This window comes from Anarhichas minor, unplaced genomic scaffold (assembly GCF_050575085.1).
Source record: "Anarhichas minor isolate MPS153535 unplaced genomic scaffold, ASM5057508v1 ptg000001l, whole genome shotgun sequence".
In the NCBI taxonomy this organism is placed as follows: domain Eukaryota; kingdom Metazoa; phylum Chordata; class Actinopteri; order Perciformes; family Anarhichadidae; genus Anarhichas; species Anarhichas minor.
The window spans coordinates 1,363,564-1,386,784 of record NW_027466447.1 but is presented as its reverse complement, the minus strand read 5'-3'; the positions used below and the strand labels follow the sequence as shown (position 1 = coordinate 1,386,784).

At 42.2% G+C, this 23,221-nt stretch overlaps 1 protein-coding gene across 1 annotated transcript; it reads right to left on the bottom strand.

Annotated features, from left to right (window-relative positions):
* Positions 1 to 16,248, bottom strand: steap2 (STEAP family member 2, metalloreductase). Its single transcript, XM_076086267.1, has 5 exons — positions 15,858 to 16,248; positions 6,529 to 6,695; positions 2,722 to 3,249; positions 487 to 651; positions 1 to 294 (listed from the first exon to the last, which is right to left on the bottom strand). Exons 1-5 carry the CDS (start codon positions 16,246 to 16,248, stop codon positions 1 to 3), a joined length of 1,545 nt encoding a protein of 514 aa, XP_075942382.1.
* Positions 16,249 to 23,221: the final 6,973 nt, after the last annotated feature.

The following is a 23,221-nucleotide window of genomic DNA, read 5'->3' as shown; positions in this document are numbered from 1 at the left end:
TCACATGATGGTAACTCTCTCAGGTGAAACGTGGGCAGCCGAGCCCACTGGCTCCAGGCGCTGGCAGCGGTAGTGACTGCTGTCCACGCCCCGGCGGATCTGGTGAAGCTTGCGGGCCACACAGGGGAGCAGCATCAGCACCTTCCCAAGTATGACACACACTGGCAGGGCCAGGGCCACTACGAAGCTGGGGGGCAGGTAGAAACGGTAGGCTTCCTCCTCAAAGGCTCGCTTCCAGCCAAACAGCAGGCCGTGGAAGGTAGCGATGAGCAGAGCGATGTAGCCCAGTGTGGACTGTAGCAAAGACGGGAAGAGTCATGATGGTACATACATACAGCAAATACTAATAATAGTACACATCTTCTTAAATTACATTTTCTGAGGATATTCACTATTAGAAGTCATAGAAAAAAAGACTCCCGTTATTACCCTAGAACTTGTGAAGTATTCTTCGGTATCTAAGTAATTCAGTGTCAGTGTTTGTACCTGTATGAAGCTGAACTCCCTCCAGTTGAGCGTGCTGTGGACAGAGGGAATGGAGGTGATGGCCAGGAGCGACAGCAGCCCAAGACTCATGATCCCAAAGGAAACGTACATCTCCACCCTCCACACCTCCTCCTCATTCCATGCATTCTCAACATTAGCATGGACCTGCCAACACAAAGGATGCTCACGATGGAATTCAACACAATCATCATCTTTCACTTTTTCTTTTATGCATGGCCAGATCAACCTGCAGAAGGTGAGCTGCTTTGCCCCTCCAGTGTTTACAGGAATAACTGCAGGTTTGCTGTGTGTTACATTGAAAGTGCAAAAGCTGAAATATTGAGGTTCTAAAACTAGATTTTTATTACCCCAAGACATAGTAATACTACCTTAAAACCCTTCTGATGTCAGTATACTGAATATTGTGCATCAGTGGTATGTATAATAAAAGTTCAATTAATAAAACTCCACAGATGTGTGCATGGACCCTGATGGACATGAGCAGCATTTGTGACAGTGCAGACTGGGTGTGCTTGTAGTGTGCTAATTTCACATGTGTAAACAGGTAGTGTGTACAGAATTTGGTTATGTATAAGTTGTGTGTACAGTTTTGAGATATTTGCCATCACTAACGTGTATTTGCGTTTCCATTTCCTTGGATGTGGAAATATATAAACTGTATTCCTTCATTTTTATTTGATTTTTCAGGTAATATTTGCCCAAAGCCTGTCCAAAGCAGTGCAAGTGTGTAAGCTACGTATATTGAGATCATCATGGTAAGTGATCGAAGACAGACACACTGCCTCTTCACATTGCTCAGCTCTCAGTGACATGCAGTTATCAGATTTGAAAAAAAAGTTCAATTTGACTGCATACACTAAAATGTGATACTAGTGTATTCATAAATGAATCCATTTTGAACCTCCTGTCCATCAAATGGCTTTCTTTCTGTGAGTGAGATGAGAAGGTGGATATTAATCTCAAGTCTGTGTGTTTAGTACGGAATGGACACCGGAGGAGGAGATAGGTAGTCTTGTTTTACACAAAGACTGGACTCAGGGGAACCAGCTATCCTGGCTCTGTCCAAAGTTATACAAGACTAAGTGGTAACCTAGTACATGGCTGCACCGTCAATGGTCAATGTGCTAAATTGTGCCATATCGGAAAACAGAGACATTTAGTGTGTCTATAATGGGAATTTATGGATATTAAATGTCCATCTGCAATTTTCAGTAGTGGTCCCAGTAATATCTGTTCACTGAAGTAGAATCTCACTTGTCATTGAGCTTTCAGTCAAATAACTGTGGGCTGCTTCAATTTTATGAATTAATCAACAATATAATCATGTTATCTTCAATAATTAACTACTTTAGTGAATCACATCCTACTAAAATATGACCAAGTATATTTATCAGACAGTGAGATATTAAAGCCTGTCTTCAAATAAAGGCCTGGTACCCTCTGCAGTTGATGTAAGTAAAGGCTCTGGTCGCTATAATATATGGTAATTTAGTTATTTTTCCAGTGACAGTAATAACTGTCTTTTTAACAAGCTAGGTTAGCACACCCACAGCCTAACAGCACCCATGCAATCATTTTAATTTAGCCTACAAAACTGTATCTGTCTAGATATTAATGCGTATAGTCTTTTAGTCCCATAACAGCCATGTAAGTATTAGGAAAGAGGATCAGATGATTGATCACAGAAGTTTTTGTTTTCTTAAGTCATTTGTTTTTTGTTAGCAGCAGAATGGCCTTCTCATTTTAGAAAGAGCAACAGCCAGTGGATGAACTCCGACCAGAGCCAACAATGATGTAACTTCATCACTCACTTAGTTACAGACGTTTGCGTTCATATGACTGGTCCCCACTCTGCTGCGGTCCAGCAAACTTACACCTTCATACCAACACCTCTTAAGCTTACTGATTAACATGTCATTAACATTCTCTTTATGTTGTACACAGAGATGTAAAATTGAGAATTTGTGGGTGTAGGGAGAGTCATTAGCTGTTATTTTCTGATGAACACCAGTGTACCATCCACCTATTACTTCTGTGCAGCATCTCTACCTATAGTGCTTGTTGCCAGATACAGTTTTTTTTTTTTGAGGCTTGAGTTTCCCAAACCTGTCAACCTCACTGTCACCTTTCATTTTGGTGAAAAAAGCCAGCTGTATGTGGGTGGACAGTCAAATGAATGAGTATCAGTGTGTGGACATGGTGCACCCCACTGACCTGCTGGTAGGCAGTGTTGAGCAGCAGGTACCTCTCAGACCTCCTCATGGGCAGACAGAGGCTGTAGACAACATGGACAGCAGCCAGGAAAAAGCTGAGGAGACCCAGCTGTTTCCGGCTCTGCAGCCAGCCCTCCAGCCAGTGTGGGAAATGCCTGTACTTGGTACCATAGTAGAGCTGGTGGGCGGCTGCCAGCTGGCCTGCCAAGTACACCAGGGCCAAGAGAGTAATGGCAACAGTGGGCAGCGTCCTGTTCACCATCTCTATGGGGATCTTGTAGAAGTCACTCTGCTTGTATTTCACATATGGGTGGATGATATCTCGTACAAAAGAGTAAGCAAAAAAGAAGATGGAGAGGGCTACGGCAGCAAGGACGGGGCCCTTCCAGCCAGGAAATAACTGTATGGGAATGTTCTCAATATCCCGCGAGGAAGACAGGGTGCCCATATCCACCGGCAGGAAGTTGAGCTGGCGGGCTAATTCCATAATCTGCTGTCGAGCCTCCACCGAGTCGCTGCAGATAAACACCTACACAGAGAGGAAGATGGGTTAGACACACAGTGAAGACAACCAGGAAGGATGGTGAGCACAGAGAGGTGAGGACACCTGCCGCTGGAAATAATCCCCAGCAAATGCACTTAGTCCTCCTGTTTGAGTGACGGTTGCAAAAAAACTTGTGTCTGGCTGTTTTAGGAAATTACTGAACTATTTTCAAAAACAAAACTATATATCTGTGAACTGTTTTTAAAGATGCAGCTCTACAGTAAGACACAATAACAAGTGGCTGGTTGTGCCCTTGCATGGGATTTGTTGACAAGAAGATAAATATAGACTAATTCATATAAAAGCCTCGCAGCAGTTTAATATGTGCTCTCCCTGTATATGCAATCTTATTTCCTTCATTCAACCTTAATTCTCTTAACACTGGTGGTATAAATGTATTGTTTAGTTTCAGTTACTATTACTGTACGTCATGTCTTCTCTTGAGGATATCTGAAAACAAGTTGGTTTGTGTTTGCTCCCCTTTGTCACAGAACTGTGAACCGTTAAACAAGTAAAAAAGATCTACCCTACTTCACTTGTATTAAGAGTCCTGGATAGGTAAAACACCAGCATTGCACAAGACAATGAGCAGGGGAACTCCTTGTTACCAGTTCCTAGGTGTTGACCTGCTCACCAGCACTGCCCTCTGGGATTAATGTGACTGTGCAGACTGCCTTCCTGTTGCCATGCTGTAAGTTAGCTCCTGCCTCAAGTAAAGTGTCCCTTCGTCTTCCTACCTGCTTGCCTTGTCAATATTTGTCTGTATATGTCTGTACATATCATCTGTCACTGTCAATATAAATCCTCTACGCTGTTTATACACTATATAGACATCCTTACATGTACATACTGTACATAGTCATCCAGTCCATGCATCTCTAACTATCCATGTATCTATTCAGTATTTATTTCTTGGCTCTATTTGCATTGTTTATAATGTACAGAACACTTGGACTTGGATATAGATGTTTCATTTTTTATTTCATTGTTTTCACTACTTGTGTACATAACAGTTCTGTCTATTCTTTACCTTTATCCATCCAGCTTTGTTGTCCTTGTCCCTGACTGTTATCTCTATTTCTTTGTAAAAACATTGAGAGAGATGCAACTTGGCCAGTGAAGCTCATTCTGATTCTTCATTGCTGGAATTCTCAGACAGTGACTCCCTGAGGGCTGTAGACCCCCTGGTTGAGAGCCACTGATCTAAAGGAAGGACGGGACTTTAAAGTTGGCCTCACCTGTTCATTACACCAGCAAAGACATTGTAATCTCTTGCTGCAGTATTCCTGATAGCAGGAGTTCTCCATGAAACCCATGCATTTCATTTTAGGTCGAAGAAGCTTCGTAATTGCAGGACTGAAGTTGTGCCCTGCAGTTTTATAATCCAAACCATGGATAAGGAAGCTGACTGGCTGGGGGATTATTTGAGAAGTTTTCCTATCGCTAGGAGCTCTATTATTGTGACTTTCCTGTATAGGAATTAATTTGCTCTGGAAAGGCTCACAAAGCTTCTTTTTTTTATTTTTTTATGATAATGCCTAAATCATAACAGTATTAATGTGTCAGAGAGCACGCAAGGCAGTCGCACAGTACTGTTACTGTCTCCGTCACATACAGAATGTCGGCTGCCATATCTCCCATCAACAGAAGACATGGAGCCGATCAAGTCATGATGTCTTGTAGCCTTAGTTGAAGGCTGTTCCACTTATTTCCAAAGAATAGACTTGTTTAAACTTCTACTGCAACAAAATGTATTAAAGCACAGGGGTGTACTATGAAGCATGTCCAACAGCGCCAGGATTTATTTGCGCTCGACAAAACCTAAAAGCCCAATCAGAGATAACGGGTATCATGACGACGGTTATCTGTCGTTGTTAAGTAGGTTTTCTTCATCAGACTCTGTGCGGGTTCCCCATCATTTGAGTCTTCTACCTCACAAAATAGACCCATCATGTACCACAGACTTCAGTCAAGAGGATACTTATGAATAATATCAAAAAATTGTATCGCTAAATATAACGCTGTTTCAGCAGATAAGGCAAGAGAGGAATGCTTGATGCCTTCTGTTTATTTCTAACTTGACAGCTGCTCATTCTCTGGCTCTTAAACTCAAACTTTATATTACATGGTCATATACATACAAGTACTTACATGAAATTTGACCTCTGCATTTAACCCATCCTCAGCACCTATAGGAGCTGTGAGCTGCTGTGAAGTGCCCGGCAAGTAACTTGGGGTTCAGCATCTCGCTCAAGGACACGTGGCCAGTAGGAGCCTGGGATCAAACCGCCAACCATGTGGTTAAAGGACTATCTACTATCTATTACTATCTACGATTTTAAAGAAGGTTTCTTTTATAACCAGCATGGACAAATGGCCAGAGAACACTACAAACATATTCAGCAATTCACTCGGAGCAAGAACAACCGTGAACAGCCCGGCACACAGTGTCCTTGTTCAGATTTTCTGCACCATCAGCTGAATGCATGTTCCCCTGGCAAAACCATGCAACGCGATGCAGACAGTTTTGCACGACTGTAATTGCACGTCTTCGTTCTGTGGCTTATTAATGCACGGCTCAACAAGTTTGCATACATAACAATGTTTTCTCAGCTGACAATCTATATTGCTCATAGAGAATATGGTGATGAAAAGCCAACTATTCTCTGAACACTCCTCCCCCTGAACAGAACCTCCTCTGGAGCAGGTTAGGTGTGCAGAATAAGAAATCATGGCGATCTAGCCAGGTTAAAAGAGAGCCATCTTTGTGACATTAAAGCATTCTTAACATACTGGATAACCCACTCATCCCTCCTCATAGTGCACCCCTCTGACAACTGCGACTCCTGACACTTCCCGTTCTCTGGAGTCAGATGTAAATGAGCTCCCTGATCTTTCTCCAGTTGTCCACTGACTCCTGGTGCATGACATTTGACCTCTTCCCAGTGGATGCTGAGAGTGGTTTTGGTCTGGTGTTCAAAGACAGCTGAAGTTGTCTGTGTTTATCCACTCACTTGTCCTGGGGTCCTTGAAGTCAGTGGACGTCCAGAGAAAGATCAGGGAGGACATTCACATCAACAGGGATCATCTTTGAACAGAGACAACCAGCTGTTCTCATGTGACTGACGATCCATACTTATGTGACTTGATGATTGCAGAGCCGTCTCAGATAGATAAAGTGAAAAAGCCACTGAAATATCCAGAAGAAGCTTGTAAGTGGACCTTGATTTGTTTTTTCAAAGAGTAGAACATGAGTGACTGTACCTGTGTGCTGGCGTCTTTAGGGCAGCTCTGCTGCATTGCCCAGGCTGAGATTACATTGAAGCCTTTGACCGCAATGGAGCCTGGCAGCAGTGAAGCCAGATACTCAGCGTTAGACTCTGGATACTGGTTCACCCTCCTGTTGTTACTCACATCCACCAGGATCTTGCCTGCAGAACAACAAGACAAAATCATGATCTCTCTAGTTAAAGACATTCATATATACTAAACTGTCAGCTGCACAATATACCTTACTCAACTATTTGGGATTGTATGAGTCAACTATGTGCAATACTAGATAGTATAACCCTCCTTGGCGTTGCCTCTGACTTTAACTGTTAACTGTTTTACTGTTTTTGTCGGCAGCATGTAGTATGAATTATATGAATTATAGTGCATCATTGCATATGTATGAGGTGCTTCAATGCAGTCACTCTAGTCATAATTATTACTATTTTGCATCTTATTGAGGATCTAGACTGAAGTTCAAAACCTATTCTGCCTTCAATAATTTGCAATGTAGGTCTAAGTATTGTGTACTTTTGTTATGGTGTCTGTAAGACTTCAACAGTCTGAGGTACTCAAATCCTCCAGAATAAGTCTTTTTGTGTCACTATTTCTCTGCTGCAGCTCAGCAAAAAAACATAAATAAGCAACTTTGTTCCTAAAAAAGTGTATTTGGAAGATCCTCAGTAATTTGTATGCCTCAGACTGCTGATGATCTTCAACTGAACTTTATAATGTGGATATTGTCCCTTATTTCTCACATTGAAATCATACTGCAAAGGGATCCCTTAATGGACAGAAGGAGAGATTAAGGAGGCCAAAACATCTTTCAATACGGCATGTGGATAAACTTCAAAAGAACCTTTTCTTTAATATAGAGCAAACTCATTATAGTGTAGTCTATGCTTCAGTGTTATCAAGTGGTTTACCAGTCTATTAGACTACCTTGTCTATTAAACATACTACTTTCCTTCAGTCAGCCATTGCTTTGCTGTTTTGTGTATAGAGGTATTATTGGAGCAACACAACTGAGCACCTGTGACAGTGGAATTTGTAGTTGTAGGAAATAGTCACACATGTGTATCAATAAATGTGAAGTCACAGAAAAATGTTACACAACAGTTACACCTTCTCAAATTCTTCATTGCAGGTGTACAAATCCTTCTGTACTGCAGTGAATATGGTGCAAAACACATTCACACACCGTGTCAAAAAATGTGAAGTTGTGGACAAAGGAAAACACAAGTCAATCATTACAGGTGCTTGAATCTGCCGCTAAGAGCCTCAAATGCTGCTTTTTCGCTCACAAATGAGTGATTTGTGTACCTGTAGAGTTAGGGGCAGGCGTTCCTTTCTGGCGTATAATAATAATAATAATACATTTTATTATATAGCGCTTTAAAAGGCACTCAAAGACACTTTACATGGTAAAAACAGAAACAATAAAAGCAATTATAATGAGAACAAAATAGATGACATCATAACAGTAAGGAACAACACGAAAAAAAAGAAAAAAGAAACATACATATCTAGCTTCACAGGTTAAAAGCAGATTTAAATAGATGAGTTTTGAAAGTGGCGAGTGACGGAGAATGTCTGAGGTGATGGGGGAGGGAGTTCCAGAGGGAGGGGGCAGAAAGAGAAGGCCCTGTCCCCCCAGGTCCGATGCTTGGACAGAGTAGGGGGGGGGGGGGGGTAAGGATCCTTAACCTTAACCTCGAGGTTGGCATCGGCGGATCTGAGGTTGCGGGTGGGAGTGTGTCGATGCAGGAGGCCCGAAAGGTATGAAGGGGCGAGGTTGTGAAGGGTGATGAGGGTGATTATATGTGATGAGAATAATCTTGAACTGGATTCTTTGCTGTATGGGGGTCCAGTGGAGGTTTTGAAGGACTGGGGTGATGTGGTCTCTGGTGGGGTAGTGGGAGAGCAGATGGGCTGCTGAGTTCTGGATGTATTGTAGTTTGTTGATGATTTTGATGGATGAGCTATACATGATGTTGTTGCAGTAGTCCAGTCGAGAGGTGATGAATGCGTGGATGAGTGTTTCAGCGGCAAATAGATTGAATAGAAATAGATTGAAACCCAATCGTTGCAAAGTAATATCAGGTCTTTGTCTGGTTAGGCTAATTCAGTGGTTCCCAAAGTGGGGGTCGCGACCCCTAGGGGGGGCGCGGTGGTACTACAGGGGGGTCGCGGCTTCATCACCAACCCACACACACAGACGCACACATACACCGGTAAAACAATATAAAATAACCGACGTGACATGCACTGTGTTCCAACCACGCCACCAGAGCGGCTCATGTCACAGACCGACTGTGGCAAAACCAGCGAGAGCGAGAGCGAGCGCGCGCGAGCGAGAGAGCGAGCGCGCGCCCGAGCGAGAGAGCGCGAACGAGCGAGGGAGAGAGAGAGTGAGGGAGCGCGAACGAGAGAGAGACACACAGCGACACAGAGCGACACAGAGCGAGAAAGATACGGAGAAAGATACGGAGCGACAGAGAAAGATAAAGATTGGAGTGGAGAAAGACTACCCACTACTAGGCCAAAGAGCTATGGGCATACTGTTGCCTTTTGCCACATCCTATTTATGTGAAACAGGGTTTTCTGCAGTTGCTGCAATGAAGACCAAATACAGATCAAAGTTGAACATTGAGAATGAACTGAGAGTAGCTATCTCCAACCAGCAACCCCGCTTTGACAAAATCTGTAAAGCAAAGCAAGCCCACACCAGTCACTGATTGATATATATGAATAGGAATATACATAGGAATATGATCACAAAATAATATGGTCCATGTAGACCTGCACACCTTGTTCATAATTGTGTTATTTTATTGTTTGAGAAAACCTGCTGTTCAATGTGAGGAAATACAGTATATGTTGTTTGCACTTTGTTTGAAATTAAGTTAATTGTATTTACAAATTATTTTATATATTTTTTATTTTATATATATTTTATTATTGCTATTTTTTTTCCCAGTTAAACAAACTGAAGAATAAACTGTGAAGTGATATGTACTTATTTTAGAAAGAAATACAAATATTTTATACAGTTCATGCATTATAATGCAATTCATTAAAAACCAAGAAAAATTTGGGGTCGGGTTGCGGGGGGGGGGGGGGGGGGGGGGGGTCGTCCAATGTTCCTATATCATCAAAGGGGGTCTTGACAGAAAAAGTTTGGGAACCACTGGGCTAATTGTACTAAGCATTTTTTTTTTTACATTGTCTCATTTTGAATTTCCTCAAATGGAAGGATGACGATGAAGAAGGCACACTTCTGTCAGAGGGAGCAACTTTTTATTTTAAGATTTTTTTATCCACTTGTTAGCGCTAAGAATTACTGAATTCATGGCAAATATAGCAACAGCAATCACAATCAGATTTAAAGGCCAAGTGCGTACACATGTTGCTCTCCATGTACAAACACCACAGAAATAGACACGTGGGGGAAAAAAGAGCAACAGGGGATGGAACCAAATGCAGGTAGACACCGGAGCAGAAGGATATTCAACAGTGATTTTGATAAAGAATAGACCAAAACAAAATTTACAAAGGCGAGTCCAAAAGGGAGTAACTATAAAATCCAGTCCAGTCTGGTTTGTTCCAGACGGGAACAACGGAACCACAAAGCTGCAGAATGAGGGGGGCCGGACAGGGGCGAAGCAGGGAACCCCAGACCCATGGCCTGGGGGCAAGGCAGACAGGCAGAACCGGACAACCAGGCTGGACAATCAGGCTGACTGAGCTGCTCCGGGGGACAGGCAAGAGGACGGCCAGGCTGGCGCGGTTGGCCTGGAGGTCGGGGCTCTGGAGACTGGGTTTTTGGGGTTCGGGGCTCTGGAGACAGGGTCTATGGGGGTCGGAGCACTGGAGACTGGAGTTCTGTATCGGCAGCAGCTGGAACAGGGGTTTGCTGCAGCCCATCTGGATCAGGAACCGAGAGAAGCTGCGGGATTAAGAACTGGGGAACACTGTGGCCCAGCTGGAATAGGAACCAGAGATCGATGCGGTCAAGCAGGAACAGAAGCAAAAGAACCGCCGACAGGAATCGTGGAGCGGGAGTTGGCCAAGGAACTGACGAGTCGTTTCTTGTATACATATTCTTGTATTTTCATAATTTTTTCATAGGCTGTCATTGCTTCTGTAATTGCTCACAATTATCGTATTGTAATCAGTGACGTCATGCACATCGTATATCAAAGGGGTATCAGATCCATCGCATTAGGAGTGATGTATGATTCATTAAAAATGGCATGAATCTGAAAGAGTAACCCTCCACGCACCACTGCAGACCCAGACCCGAACTCTCTCCACTGGAAGTTTGTCTCGGTCCAAATCCAACTCTTTTAAATCCTTGGCCCTCTGATCCTCTGCAATGGCGTGCAAAACAACACGTGTGCTGCTGATCCATTTCTCCAAGTTGAAGTTCCCCTTCCGACACAGAGTAATGATTTCTTTTATCATCCGGATAGCATCAAACAGTCATCCACTTAGAAATTATGCTTGACAGATTGTGCCACTTCAGTCGCAAACTGGTTATCAGCAGCAGTTTTCGTCAATGCATAGCTTGCACAACTGGGCGATGACTAGTGGTGTAACTGATCACGGATCGATCCGTTTTACAGTTTAATCAGTTTAATCCTACGTTGGCGGAGACGCACAAGCGCACCGGCTCGGTTTCCTCTCTACAGCGTTTCACAGCGTGAGTAAAGGTGACCGCACCTTTGACAAGAATGCCCAGTAACTCCACAGATGTTCAAAGAAAAGTAAGTCCACTGGAGTTGTGTCCCTGATGTTTATGAGCTCATCTCTGGTGAAAGAGCTCCGGGTATCACAGCAGAAAACTGAATTTACAATAAAAACAATACAAAACAATGCGCACGAAGACAACGAGACACACAGCGACACAGAGCGACACAGAGCGAGAAAGATACGGAGAAAGATACGGAGCGACAGAGAAAGATAAAGATTGGAGTGGAGAAAGACTACCCACTACTAGGCCAAAGAGCTATGGGCATACTGTTGCCTTTTGCCACATCCTATTTATGTGAAACAGGGTTTTCTGCAGTTGCTGCAATGAAGACCAAATACAGATCAAAGTTGAACATTGAGAATGAACTGAGAGTAGCTATCTCCAACCAGCAACCCCGCTTTGACAAAATCTGTAAAGCAAAGCAAGCCCACACCAGTCACTGATTGATATATATGAATAGGAATATACATAGGAATATGATCACAAAATAATATGGTCCATGTAGACCTGCACACCTTGTTCATAATTGTGTTATTTTATTGTTTGAGAAAACCTGCTGTTCAATGTGAGGAAATACAGTATATGTTGTTTGCACTTTGTTTGAAATTAAGTTAATTGTATTTACAAATTATTTTATATATTTTTTATTTTATATATATTTTATTATTGCTATTTTTTTTCCCAGTTAAACAAACTGAAGAATAAACTGTGAAGTGATATGTACTTATTTTAGAAAGAAATACAAATATTTTATACAGTTCATGCATTATAATGCAATTCATTAAAAACCAAGAAAAATTTGGGGTCGGGTTGCGGGGGGGGGGGGGGGGGGTCGTCCAATGTTCCTATATCATCAAAGGGGGTCTTGACAGAAAAAGTTTGGGAACCACTGGGCTAATTGTACTAAGCATTTTTTTTTTTACATTGTCTCATTTTGAATTTCCTCAAATGGAAGGATGACGATGAAGAAGGCACACTTCTGTCAGAGGGAGCAACTTTTTATTTTAAGATTTTTTTATCCACTTGTTAGCGCTAAGAATTACTGAATTCATGGCAAATATAGCAACAGCAATCACAATCAGATTTAAAGGCCAAGTGCGTACACATGTTGCTCTCCATGTACAAACACCACAGAAATAGACACGTGGGGGAAAAAAGAGCAACAGGGGATGGAACCAAATGCAGGTAGACACCGGAGCAGAAGGATATTCAACAGTGATTTTGATAAAGAATAGACCAAAACAAAATTTACAAAGGCGAGTCCAAAAGGGAGTAACTATAAAATCCAGTCCAGTCTGGTTTGTTCCAGACGGGAACAACGGAACCACAAAGCTGCAGAATGAGGGGGGCCGGACAGGGGCGAAGCAGGGAACCCCAGACCCATGGCCTGGGGGCAAGGCAGACAGGCAGAACCGGACAACCAGGCTGGACAATCAGGCTGACTGAGCTGCTCCGGGGGACAGGCAAGAGGACGGCCAGGCTGGCGCGGTTGGCCTGGAGGTCGGGGCTCTGGAGACTGGGTTTTTGGGGTTCGGGGCTCTGGAGACAGGGTCTATGGGGGTCGGAGCACTGGAGACTGGAGTTCTGTATCGGCAGCAGCTGGAACAGGGGTTTGCTGCAGCCCATCTGGATCAGGAACCGAGAGAAGCTGCGGGATTAAGAACTGGGGAACACTGTGGCCCAGCTGGAATAGGAACCAGAGATCGATGCGGTCAAGCAGGAACAGAAGCAAAAGAACCGCCGACAGGAATCGTGGAGCGGGAGTTGGCCAAGGAACTGACGAGTCGTTTCTTGTATACATATTCTTGTATTTTCATAATTTTTTCATAGGCTGTCATTGCTTCTGTAATTGCTCACAATTATCGTATTGTAATCAGTGACGTCATGCACATCGTATATCAAAGGGGTATCAGATCCATCGCATTAGGAGTGATGTATGATTCATTAAAAATGGCATGTAATGGAGACTTACTGCTGAGCCAAATCTATATAATTTCATGCCTGTTATTCCAGTCCACTAGCCACGTAGTCTAAGCTCAGACTGTTGCTATTCAGGTCACTGCTGACCGTTAGCCATTGCTGGCTAGAGCCTATACATTGCACACAGGGCATTGCTGTCCTCAAGCCATTGTAGGCTAAGCTAATACAAGTAGATCTCGTAGTTGCTCTGGTCAGTGCTGATCTAGTCAGTGCAGCGCTTTTGTTGCTGTCTTCTCATTCATGGTATGCCCTTAACACTGAGTCTACTCTGACAGCAAGGACGGCTGCTGACAACTCGAGTCAGGGAAGAGTTACAGCCTTCAGTGGTGTCACTCTGGCTTTACCGAGCAGAAAGGTGACATGGATGTGTTTTTCTTGATTGAACATCCGGATGTATGTTACAGTTCCGTACCCACTTTCGCTGGCATCAGCAAAGTGATGTAGTTGGGCATGGTGAGAGTCCAACTTGAATCTGAAAGAGTAACCCTCCACGCACCACTGCAGACCCAGACCCGAACTCTCTCCACTGGAAGTTTGTCTCGGTCCAAATCCAACTCTTTTAAATCCTTGGCCCTCTGATCCTCTGCAATGGCGTGCAAAACAACACGTGTGCTGCTGATCCATTTCTCCAAGTTGAAGTTCCCCTTCCGACACAGAGTAATGATTTCTTTTATCATCCGGATAGCATCAAACAGTCATCCACTTAGAAATTATGCTTGACAGATTGTGCCACTTCAGTCGCAAACTGGTTATCAGCAGCAGTTTTCGTCAATGCATAGCTTGCACAACTGGGCGATGACTAGTGGTGTAACTGATCACGGATCGATCCGTTTTACAGTTTAATCAGTTTAATCCTACGTTGGCGGAGACGCACAAGCGCACCGGCTCGGTTTCCTCTCTACAGCGTTTCACAGCGTGAGTAAAGGTGACCGCACCTTTGACAAGAATGCCCAGTAACTCCACAGATGTTCAAAGAAAAGTAAGTCCACTGGAGTTGTGTCCCTGATGTTTATGAGCTCATCTCTGGTGAAAGAGCTCCGGGTATCACAGCAGAAAACTGAATTTACAATAAAAACAATACAAAACAATGCGCACGAACACACCGAGGTCTCTCGACGCCCCACAAATCTCTGCCCTTAAAGCACCACTGTCCTGATACAAACGGGCCATTCCCACAGCTGTTGATACCTTGGGAGCGTTAGTTCCAATGAACAAGTCCACGCTTGCCTTTATGCTTGGGATGTGTACTTTTGATTAATACGGCCATTTAGTGAGGTCTTCAGGTGTCACCATGTTATCAGCAGTGTCTGGCATTGTCATCTGTGTTAGAACATCTGGTAAAGTATAAAAGTCATCGCTGTCCAGACCAGATACCTCCAAACCACTCAAGGTGTAAGTTTCCTGCCCCATTGTCTGCAACAAGAAGTTGGTTATTTTGCCTAATGTTCAGCTTCTGCATTAAATGTTCTGAGCAGAACGTGGCTGAACTACCAGGATCCAGGAAGGCATATATTTTGATAATGTGGTTAACCTCAAATTGAAGCCTACAAATCTTAGGATTCTTTTTTTAAATGACAAATGAGGAAGTGTTCTTTACCATAAAGTACCTAAAATATAATGGTATAGATCACAATCTGTTATAACCTATCTGTTATGACCTACCTGGACCTGTATCGCAGGTCTGGACAGGTCCTGCTCAGGACCCACAATGTCGCATTGTTCTGTAGAGAGAAGAATATGACAGTTTAAATACCAATGGGACAGCTCCAGCTGCCTGATTCACATGGCAAATAATCGTGCTAACAAAAGCTATCAGAATCAGAATCAGCTTTATTTGTTTTTATGTTGCTCTCAACGTACATACACAGAAATTACAAATAAAACAAGGACAACAAAAGCTATCATCGCATTCACTTAATTTAGATATCTAACAGAACTGGTACAGTCAGGCACACATGTTTGTTTGCAGACGTGTGCACACATACACACACAAACAGTAACGTTACACGAACAGTTAGGTTCCTTGGCTAGCAATCATAATAGATAATATAAGACACAACTATGTTAGAAATAGCAAGTGACACAACGTAACACAACACGTCTAGTAGCCTACAGCACAGACAACATATATGATCAATACTTACACGTTATTCATCTTGTAGGGATCCAGTAAGTTAGCTGATGAATGTATGTGCTGCTGTTTAAAGACAAAAAAGCGACCCGCCCACGCCCACTTTTGCTCCACATTTCACAGAGATATGTGGTGCAAAAGGGAGAGCACACGAAAAAGCAGCATTTGAGGCTCGTAGCGGCAAATTCAAGCACCTGTAGTTATCGTTTGTGATAGAAAAATATCCAAGAAAAAAAACTTTTCTTTTCCACAACTGTACATTTCTTGACACGGTGTCTGAATGTGTTTTGCACCATATTCACTGCAGTAACTGTAGCAAAAATGTGAGCGTGTGAGTTTCTTAATTTGTCATTTTTAGAAAAGGATGCATTTGAGTCACGACTTGACTGGTGTAAAAGTGAAGAGAAAGTGGTAACATTGACAGTTAGTGTTTTCAGTGTGATGCATGTTATTTACCCTCCAGTAGATGCTTGAGGTCCCAAAGGACCGAGTAATGCTCACGGCGGATTGCCAGGAACACGATGCTGGCCTTCCCCACAGCGTCTTCATGGTGTGTCACATCCACCACATGAGGAAAAAACTGGGCCGCCAGTTTGGGATGGCGGCTGCCCACCACCACATGGAAGCCAGAGCGCAGCAAGCGGATGGTCAGGCACTTGGAGAAGTCACCTGAGCCCAGGATGGCCACTGTGGACTGGGCAGGCAGACAGACAGTCTCTGGGTCTCCAACTCTGCTCTTTGTGCCGTTGGGCAGGAAACAAGCCTGCGTGTGTCGGAGGTGGTGGGAGGACGGGGCCGTGAGGAACAAGGGGCTCCTGCTGCCGCCCAGCATAGAGATGGAGTCCATCCTTCACTACTTCTGTGGTTGTCTACTTAGGAGGATTTCAGTGGGTCTGGGGGATGGAAGAGGACAGGAAAAGAGGGGATTGGTTTTCTTGCAGTCCCACATATCATTACAGATAGACGGAAATAAAACATCACAGCAGATTATGATGAGCGCTACACATGCTCAGATTTGATGTCTTTAATCAAAAAATGAAACTTCAACCCTGGTCTAAACAGATTAATATCAGTCTAATAGAGTGATGCAGGAATGAGTCATAAAAGCAGGAAATGAGTTGCCCTCCAAGTTCCCTTGTCTCGAAGTCAATGTGTCTTTTGAGAGGGTTTTTGGTTAAATAGGGTCTGTGGATAACACAAGCTTAAGACATTTTCAAGTTTGGTTTTACGATTTAAAATATGTCAGTAAATAATAGATTTAAAAGTCTTGAAGGTACCATATTGTAAAAGTGTGATTTTCATATCGGGTTTATATAAAGCAGGTCTAATATCTATACTTTCACAGTATAGATATTGTAATGCTCAATCCATGGAGAAATACACACAACCCGTATTCAGAAACTGTGCCTTTAAAACAAGCCGTCAGGTTTTCCATACAGTTGTGATGTAACAACTATACAATATACATCAGGGGTCACTAATAGAAGGTCCAGACCCAGACGCCGTTGTATCTGGACCCTGAACATATAACCGAGAGATAATTGAGAATTATTACATTTTGAAAGAGCACTTCTATTTTAAACGGCGCAGCTTTTCTAGCCTTTACGGCACTCGTTCAGCAGCGCATGAAACACACCGACCAATTACATGCGTTGTAAATCACTTCACGTGATGATACTCAGCCAATCCAATATGTTTATTCCGATTTACACACACGGGGGAGACGGGCGAAAGGCTGAGTAGTTGGAGAACAATACGTGAGTCAGAGAAGTTATTTCCAAAAAGAGAAATGTGGACAGCGAAACCAGAGAGATCAGAGTCTTTAACCAAGCATGAACAGACTTTTAAATGTTAATTCTTCCCACAGGCAGTTTAAAACCAGTATGTCTCATATGTTCAGAGACCGTGACGATTATTAAAAGCAGTGAATGAAGCACCGCTACGAGACAAAGCACAAATCTTTTTAGCAAACGTACTATAGTAACTAATTCCAGCAACTAGCCACTCGGCTGGGTGCGGGAGAAGACCATGTTTCTTACTCGCTTCAATAAAGAGATTCCAGGCTCTTTCACTTTTGGGTATTTCGTTTAATTAGTCTTTCGGTTTACAAATGATGATATGAAAAGATGACTGACTTATCTTCCTGGTGTCTCTCTGGTATGTGCGATCTCCCCATCACCCATGCCTCATTACCTCTCTGTTGCACCTGTGCCCCATAATACAAATTATCTGCCACACTAATCCACACTGCCACCTGTGGCCAACCTGAGGTAGGCTCCCACTATAAACAGATATAATACACAGGCAAAACTAATGGCTCCTACACGTACCCACTCACATCCGAAATGAAGTCACAGATAATAAACAATCTAAGAGCTCAATATGATCAGAATCCTAAAACACATTAATTCACTGTCCAACAATGATGTTAACAGAGAGGAATAGAGCTGAAACAAGTGGTTTAATAAAACAGATTAAGTCCCTGAACACAACTTTCTCTTTTTAGAAGATGAGAAAATAATAATATGGTGGCTTTTTTGGTTGACATCACTTCACACCTTAATTTAAAGCTGCAGGACAATTCAGTGAAATTACTTTTTCTAAGATGAAGTACTTTATTTTAAGATGCACATTTTTCAAAAGCTTTCTGTTATGTAATTTATTCTTTGATCCAGCCCTTATTTTACTTAAAATGAGAGAACATTTATTTATCAATAGCGTATGTATTATTTATAATTCATCCAGTTCAATTTGAAAACTAAATATTGTAGAGACATTATTCAATTGAACATTCTTTATTTGATTTGACAGTCAGTTGTTGTCTACATACAGACGTTAATACAACTGTTGGCTAATTCAATATATATGGGACTAATTCATAGCGCAAGTTAGACATTACTGTGATGTTCCGGACCTTTGCGTGAGGAAATTCTCTCTAAATGGACCTCGCTGAACTTTAATTGAATACCCCTGATAAACATAAACCACTTAATTTACAGTTGCAGTGTATGTGAAGGACAACAGCTGACAAGAAGTAAACATGGACCCAAGCTGTCGCCTAGCCACGCAGTTCCATTGAAACGCACTAAAACGGAGCGTTTCAGACAGACAGCGAATATGGGTAAATTCAGACGTATGAGAAAAACAAAGAGTTTTTTAAATATGAAAGCATGTAAACATGTTCTAGTAGGAACTCAAAATGCAAGTATGAATCTGGAAATGAGCACAATAGGTCTACTTTTAAAAAAGGCGGTTGCTAAAAAGTGGGTAAATGAAACCATAAAACGTCATCACGCTGACTAGTCCGGCTTCACAACTCATGCTCGTGTGAACTTGGTGTAGTTCATTTATAGCCTGACGATAGCTTTTTACTTCTCCTACTGGAGAGCAATTCATGTTTTGTTCCTTTATAGTTTATGTGTGTGGACTTCACAATAGTTGTGCAGAACTAAATAAACATTAATAAGAAAAGGAAACTCCTCCGTTTTGTGTCCATCCTCCTCAAAGCCTCAAACCGTGACTTCAGACGGCTGATAACGCCTCTCACTAGTCGCTCCAATAACAGCTGCTAGTAAAGACAACAAGGTCAGCAACGCCTGTAATCAGTTCTCCATGTTGAATTAACCTGGTAGTCGATCGGTAATCAAGGCTGTTGTTGTTTGTGATTTTCTGGGAAAGGGTCACGTGATAGGGGCGTGACGAATCAGGGAAGGACACGTCGTGAACGCTAAGGACCAACCAAGTAGCGACACTGGTGTCTACGTCATCGTTTCTAAACTTATGCATTTACGCCGTCCACACTATGAGGTAACCCCGGAGTTTTCAAACTTATCCGACATCTGGAGCGTTTTCAAACGCATCCGTTTTCTGGTGCTCTGAAACTCCGGCGTAGTGTGGACGCTCAGTGTAAACATAGCAAAACATATGCGTTTTCAAATGGAAACATAGTAGTGTGGACATGGCCTAAGAGCTTTGTCATGATGATGTCATAGTGATGTCATTTGGGTTATCTCAGCTTGAGCGTGGGCTTGGAGACCACACATTTAGAGCAGAAACCAAAACTGGAGGTGTGTTGTTTGGTGTTGATGTTTACCAGGCATGGAGGGTCTAATAAAAAGATGCCATTGGCTGCATTATGCGAAATGTAGGATCCAGTGTTTCAGTAGCTTTACCTGTGATCGGCACTAAAACCCAGGACATCTCTGCCTTTAAACCATTCTTAACTATCATCGCTGCTTGAGCTGATGCTTACAATGTTAGCAGAATGTGCTTTGGCAGCATTAGAATGCACATAAAACATGTTAAACTAATTAAATCGTTATAATAATGAACATTATTCAAATAAATAACAATTTTTCAAAAAGGGAAAGGACCGGAGTGCTCAGACGTTCAATAATGAAGGTTCTCTATGGAAGGAGACACTAGGAAGGTCCAAGGCACTCTTCTAGCCTTTAATCAGACAGACTGTCTATGTTGTTAGTTCTTCACAATGAATAGACGTCTGATTAAAGGCTAGAGGACTGCCTCAGACCTTCTTTCTTTTTAGAAATCATTATTTTTGATCAAAGTATTTTAGCTGAGGGGGTTCCACAATGTAAGGGAGGTAACCAGACACGTTTGTAAGGTGTGGCCACTGTTGTTAATGTTAACTGACAAACGAGTTCAACCTTGACCTTGGAAACAGCAACTGACAAAGACCATCTCACCACAAGGTCCACTCAGTTCTGGAGCTTGACGTGTTTTTGAAAGTAAAAACACTGGCACTACTTTCTGATAAGGCCTTGCTCATGAAGGGTTGATAACTAGAGTGGTTTTATTTTTGGATAATAAAACAGTTACTAATGATCAGTTAAATGACACCAATAATTACACATGTTGGGTTGCCAGGTTGCAAAGTGAAAACAGGCGGGTCCTACAGCTATCCATCATCTGCTGAAGCAGCTCGGTAAAAGCCGATCAGATATCCGTCCACCGGGAGAAGCTGCGTCTTCCTATGACCTTCTGTCTGCAGAGACGGTGTGTTGTGAAGGACACGGCCGTGTGTGTGCACAGCCTGAGTGCACCTGTAGCGCTGCAGCACGGCCAACACACACCACACAGCTAACTGATGACAACACGCACGCACACACGCATGTCCGACTCAGCCCACAGTGAAAGCACATACAGTGTGTATGTGTGATGGTATGATACCGACCTGTCATCGAGCTTCACGCAGACCAGCTGCTAGCTGCATCCTCCTCCTCCTGATGCTCTCTACCTCCTGTCTGCACATATGCTGCGTTCACGTCCCGTGGGGAAGATCGGAGATAGCAGCTTCCGTCTTAAAATAACGTGTGTGTATAGTTTTTGCATCACCAGCAGTGGCGGCTGGTGGACAATTTTCGAGGTAGGGCTGTGCCACATCCAATCAATTTCAGCAAACATCCCAGTATGATTTAATGCAAAAAAATTAAGGTATCAAACACGCATTACTACTTTGCAGTTAAATATTTAACCTTTATTCCAACATGAAAAAAGCAGTAAATAACACTTTGACAAACACGTCAGGACATCATATTTTTGTCACCCTCACAGGCAATTCAGTATAATATAATAATATATATATCATATAATAATATTCACTATAATATAAAACACACACACACACACACACACACACACACACACACACACACACACACACACACACACACACATATATATCATTATTTATTTAGAACTATATATCCATTTCTCAGACAGGTGCTTCATGTCCCTCACTCCCGTAACTGTCCATGCTGGATCTGTCCCCGTTGTTTTAAAAAGCTAAATAAGTTATTAGTATGACGTCATCCAGCTAGCCAAACCTGTCTGGTGTACAGCTACTACTATTAGAGAAGCTTCGCATGTACTGCTTCCCTTTCCTGCTAATCTGCTGTCTGATTGTGAGGTCAGGCTGATCTGATATCAGCTCTTTCACCTGCAGTTTATCCGCCAAAGTTCTCCTCTCAAACGGGTCTTGGAGGAGCAGTGCTCGCGCCGGCGCTCGCGACTGCAAAAAATTGTGACGCCTTCAAAAATCCATACTGACATAGCACATCGTTCAATAACAGATTGCCTGATAACCAGTATACTTTTTTGAATTAAATGAACGAATATTACAAAAGCAAAACAATATACAGGACTGCACTATACAGTTAATACTCTGAGCAGCAGTAACGTATAAGATACATAACCTGTACAACAAAATACTTACATGTTACAAACTTAATCTTTAATGAAATAATAAGATAAAAGGGACCAAAACCCCTAAAACAAATTGCAGAAAACAGGAAAATGCAAATCATTCAATAGGTTAGGTAGCCTATACATTACCAGTTGTTTAAATAATGTTAAGGCATACATTACAGTTGTTTTTTCTCAATAGCTGAAAAGTGGATCGAAAACTATGATTATTATTATTAGAAGAAACATTATTGCATGTAAAAATTGGTTATCACAGTCCATGGTATCCAGTCCATGGTATCCACAGTTACAAATGAATCCAAATCTTTGTTCTGCAGGAAAAAAGGGAACAACTAATGTAATGTTGAAGATTATGAATTATAAATTTCCTAACCAGCAATTCATGTAATCTATCCCAAAAGGTTTTATACAATCACAGCTGTAGCAAACATGTCTCCTGAGTTTTTGGCAGTGTACAGTTTGGACAATTCACACCCTAAAATTGAAAGCAAAATAAGATTTAGTTAATGTGATCCTGCATGACAAAGCTATGTATTCTTTACGTGCGTTATTGAATGCTATTTTTGCACTATTTTGATAAATGCACAGGGTGTACAGTTCTCCACACCGCAAGTCTGTGACACTATACTGCAGCCTTCGTATGAGGAAACGTTGACCAAAGTCAGCATCAGCGTCTTCATCCTTTTGGTCGGAGAGATAGGCTGAGATGAAGCACTTCATTTATTTGAAACATTTTTGTTGAGAGTAATTTCCACGTGTCACATATTACATAATAATGCAGTGACTCAGTGACATTTCGTATGTCATATCTAAAATAAACACTGGTACTGGATTTGTATTGTGTTCCTAACAGGTTATCTGTTCATAATGAGAAACATGGTGGCTGATCAGGGAAAATGTCCTCACCAAAATTCATTCTGTTAAAGAATGCACCATAAAATTACATTAAAAAGTAATTTTTTTTCAGACCAGCCCTGGTGAGCCAGTGTCTGAGAGGATGCACTCATTGACATGAGGACATTTAAAAAAAATCCCACATAAATCTTAAAATCTTTCTCCGCATTTGGTGCGATGCGGAGAAAGATCAAGGACTGGCTGCAGCTGCAGTTGATTGTAGGGACCATGACTCGGACTCAGCTTTCTAACCCTCTTCACCATCTCCTCAGTGCCATGACATGTTTACTCTGATATTCAGTACAGCAAAGAGGAGAGGAACGTCATTCAGCATTGTAGTTCATTGTTTGTATCTTTCTGAATTTATAATGTCTTAGGACAAAAACAGCAAACATGTTTGACTTGTGTGGTTTTAAAATAAGATCAAAATGACCATAAACATAGAATATGTATTTCTACTGTACACATTTGTTTTCTAGTAAAACTGGGCTAATTGTATTAACAGTTGCTCAAAAAATGGGAGAATACACATAAGAAGGGTAATAATTTCTACACAGGCTGTGAACAATAAACCCTGAACCAGCCTTAAAGGTGAAGGGTGGGCACATCTTTCAAAACTTTGAACCTCTGGTTAGAATCTGCTCAAGAGAAGAAGAAAAGGGGCTGTTTACAGTGGTAAACTCCGATCCACATCTGCTTTG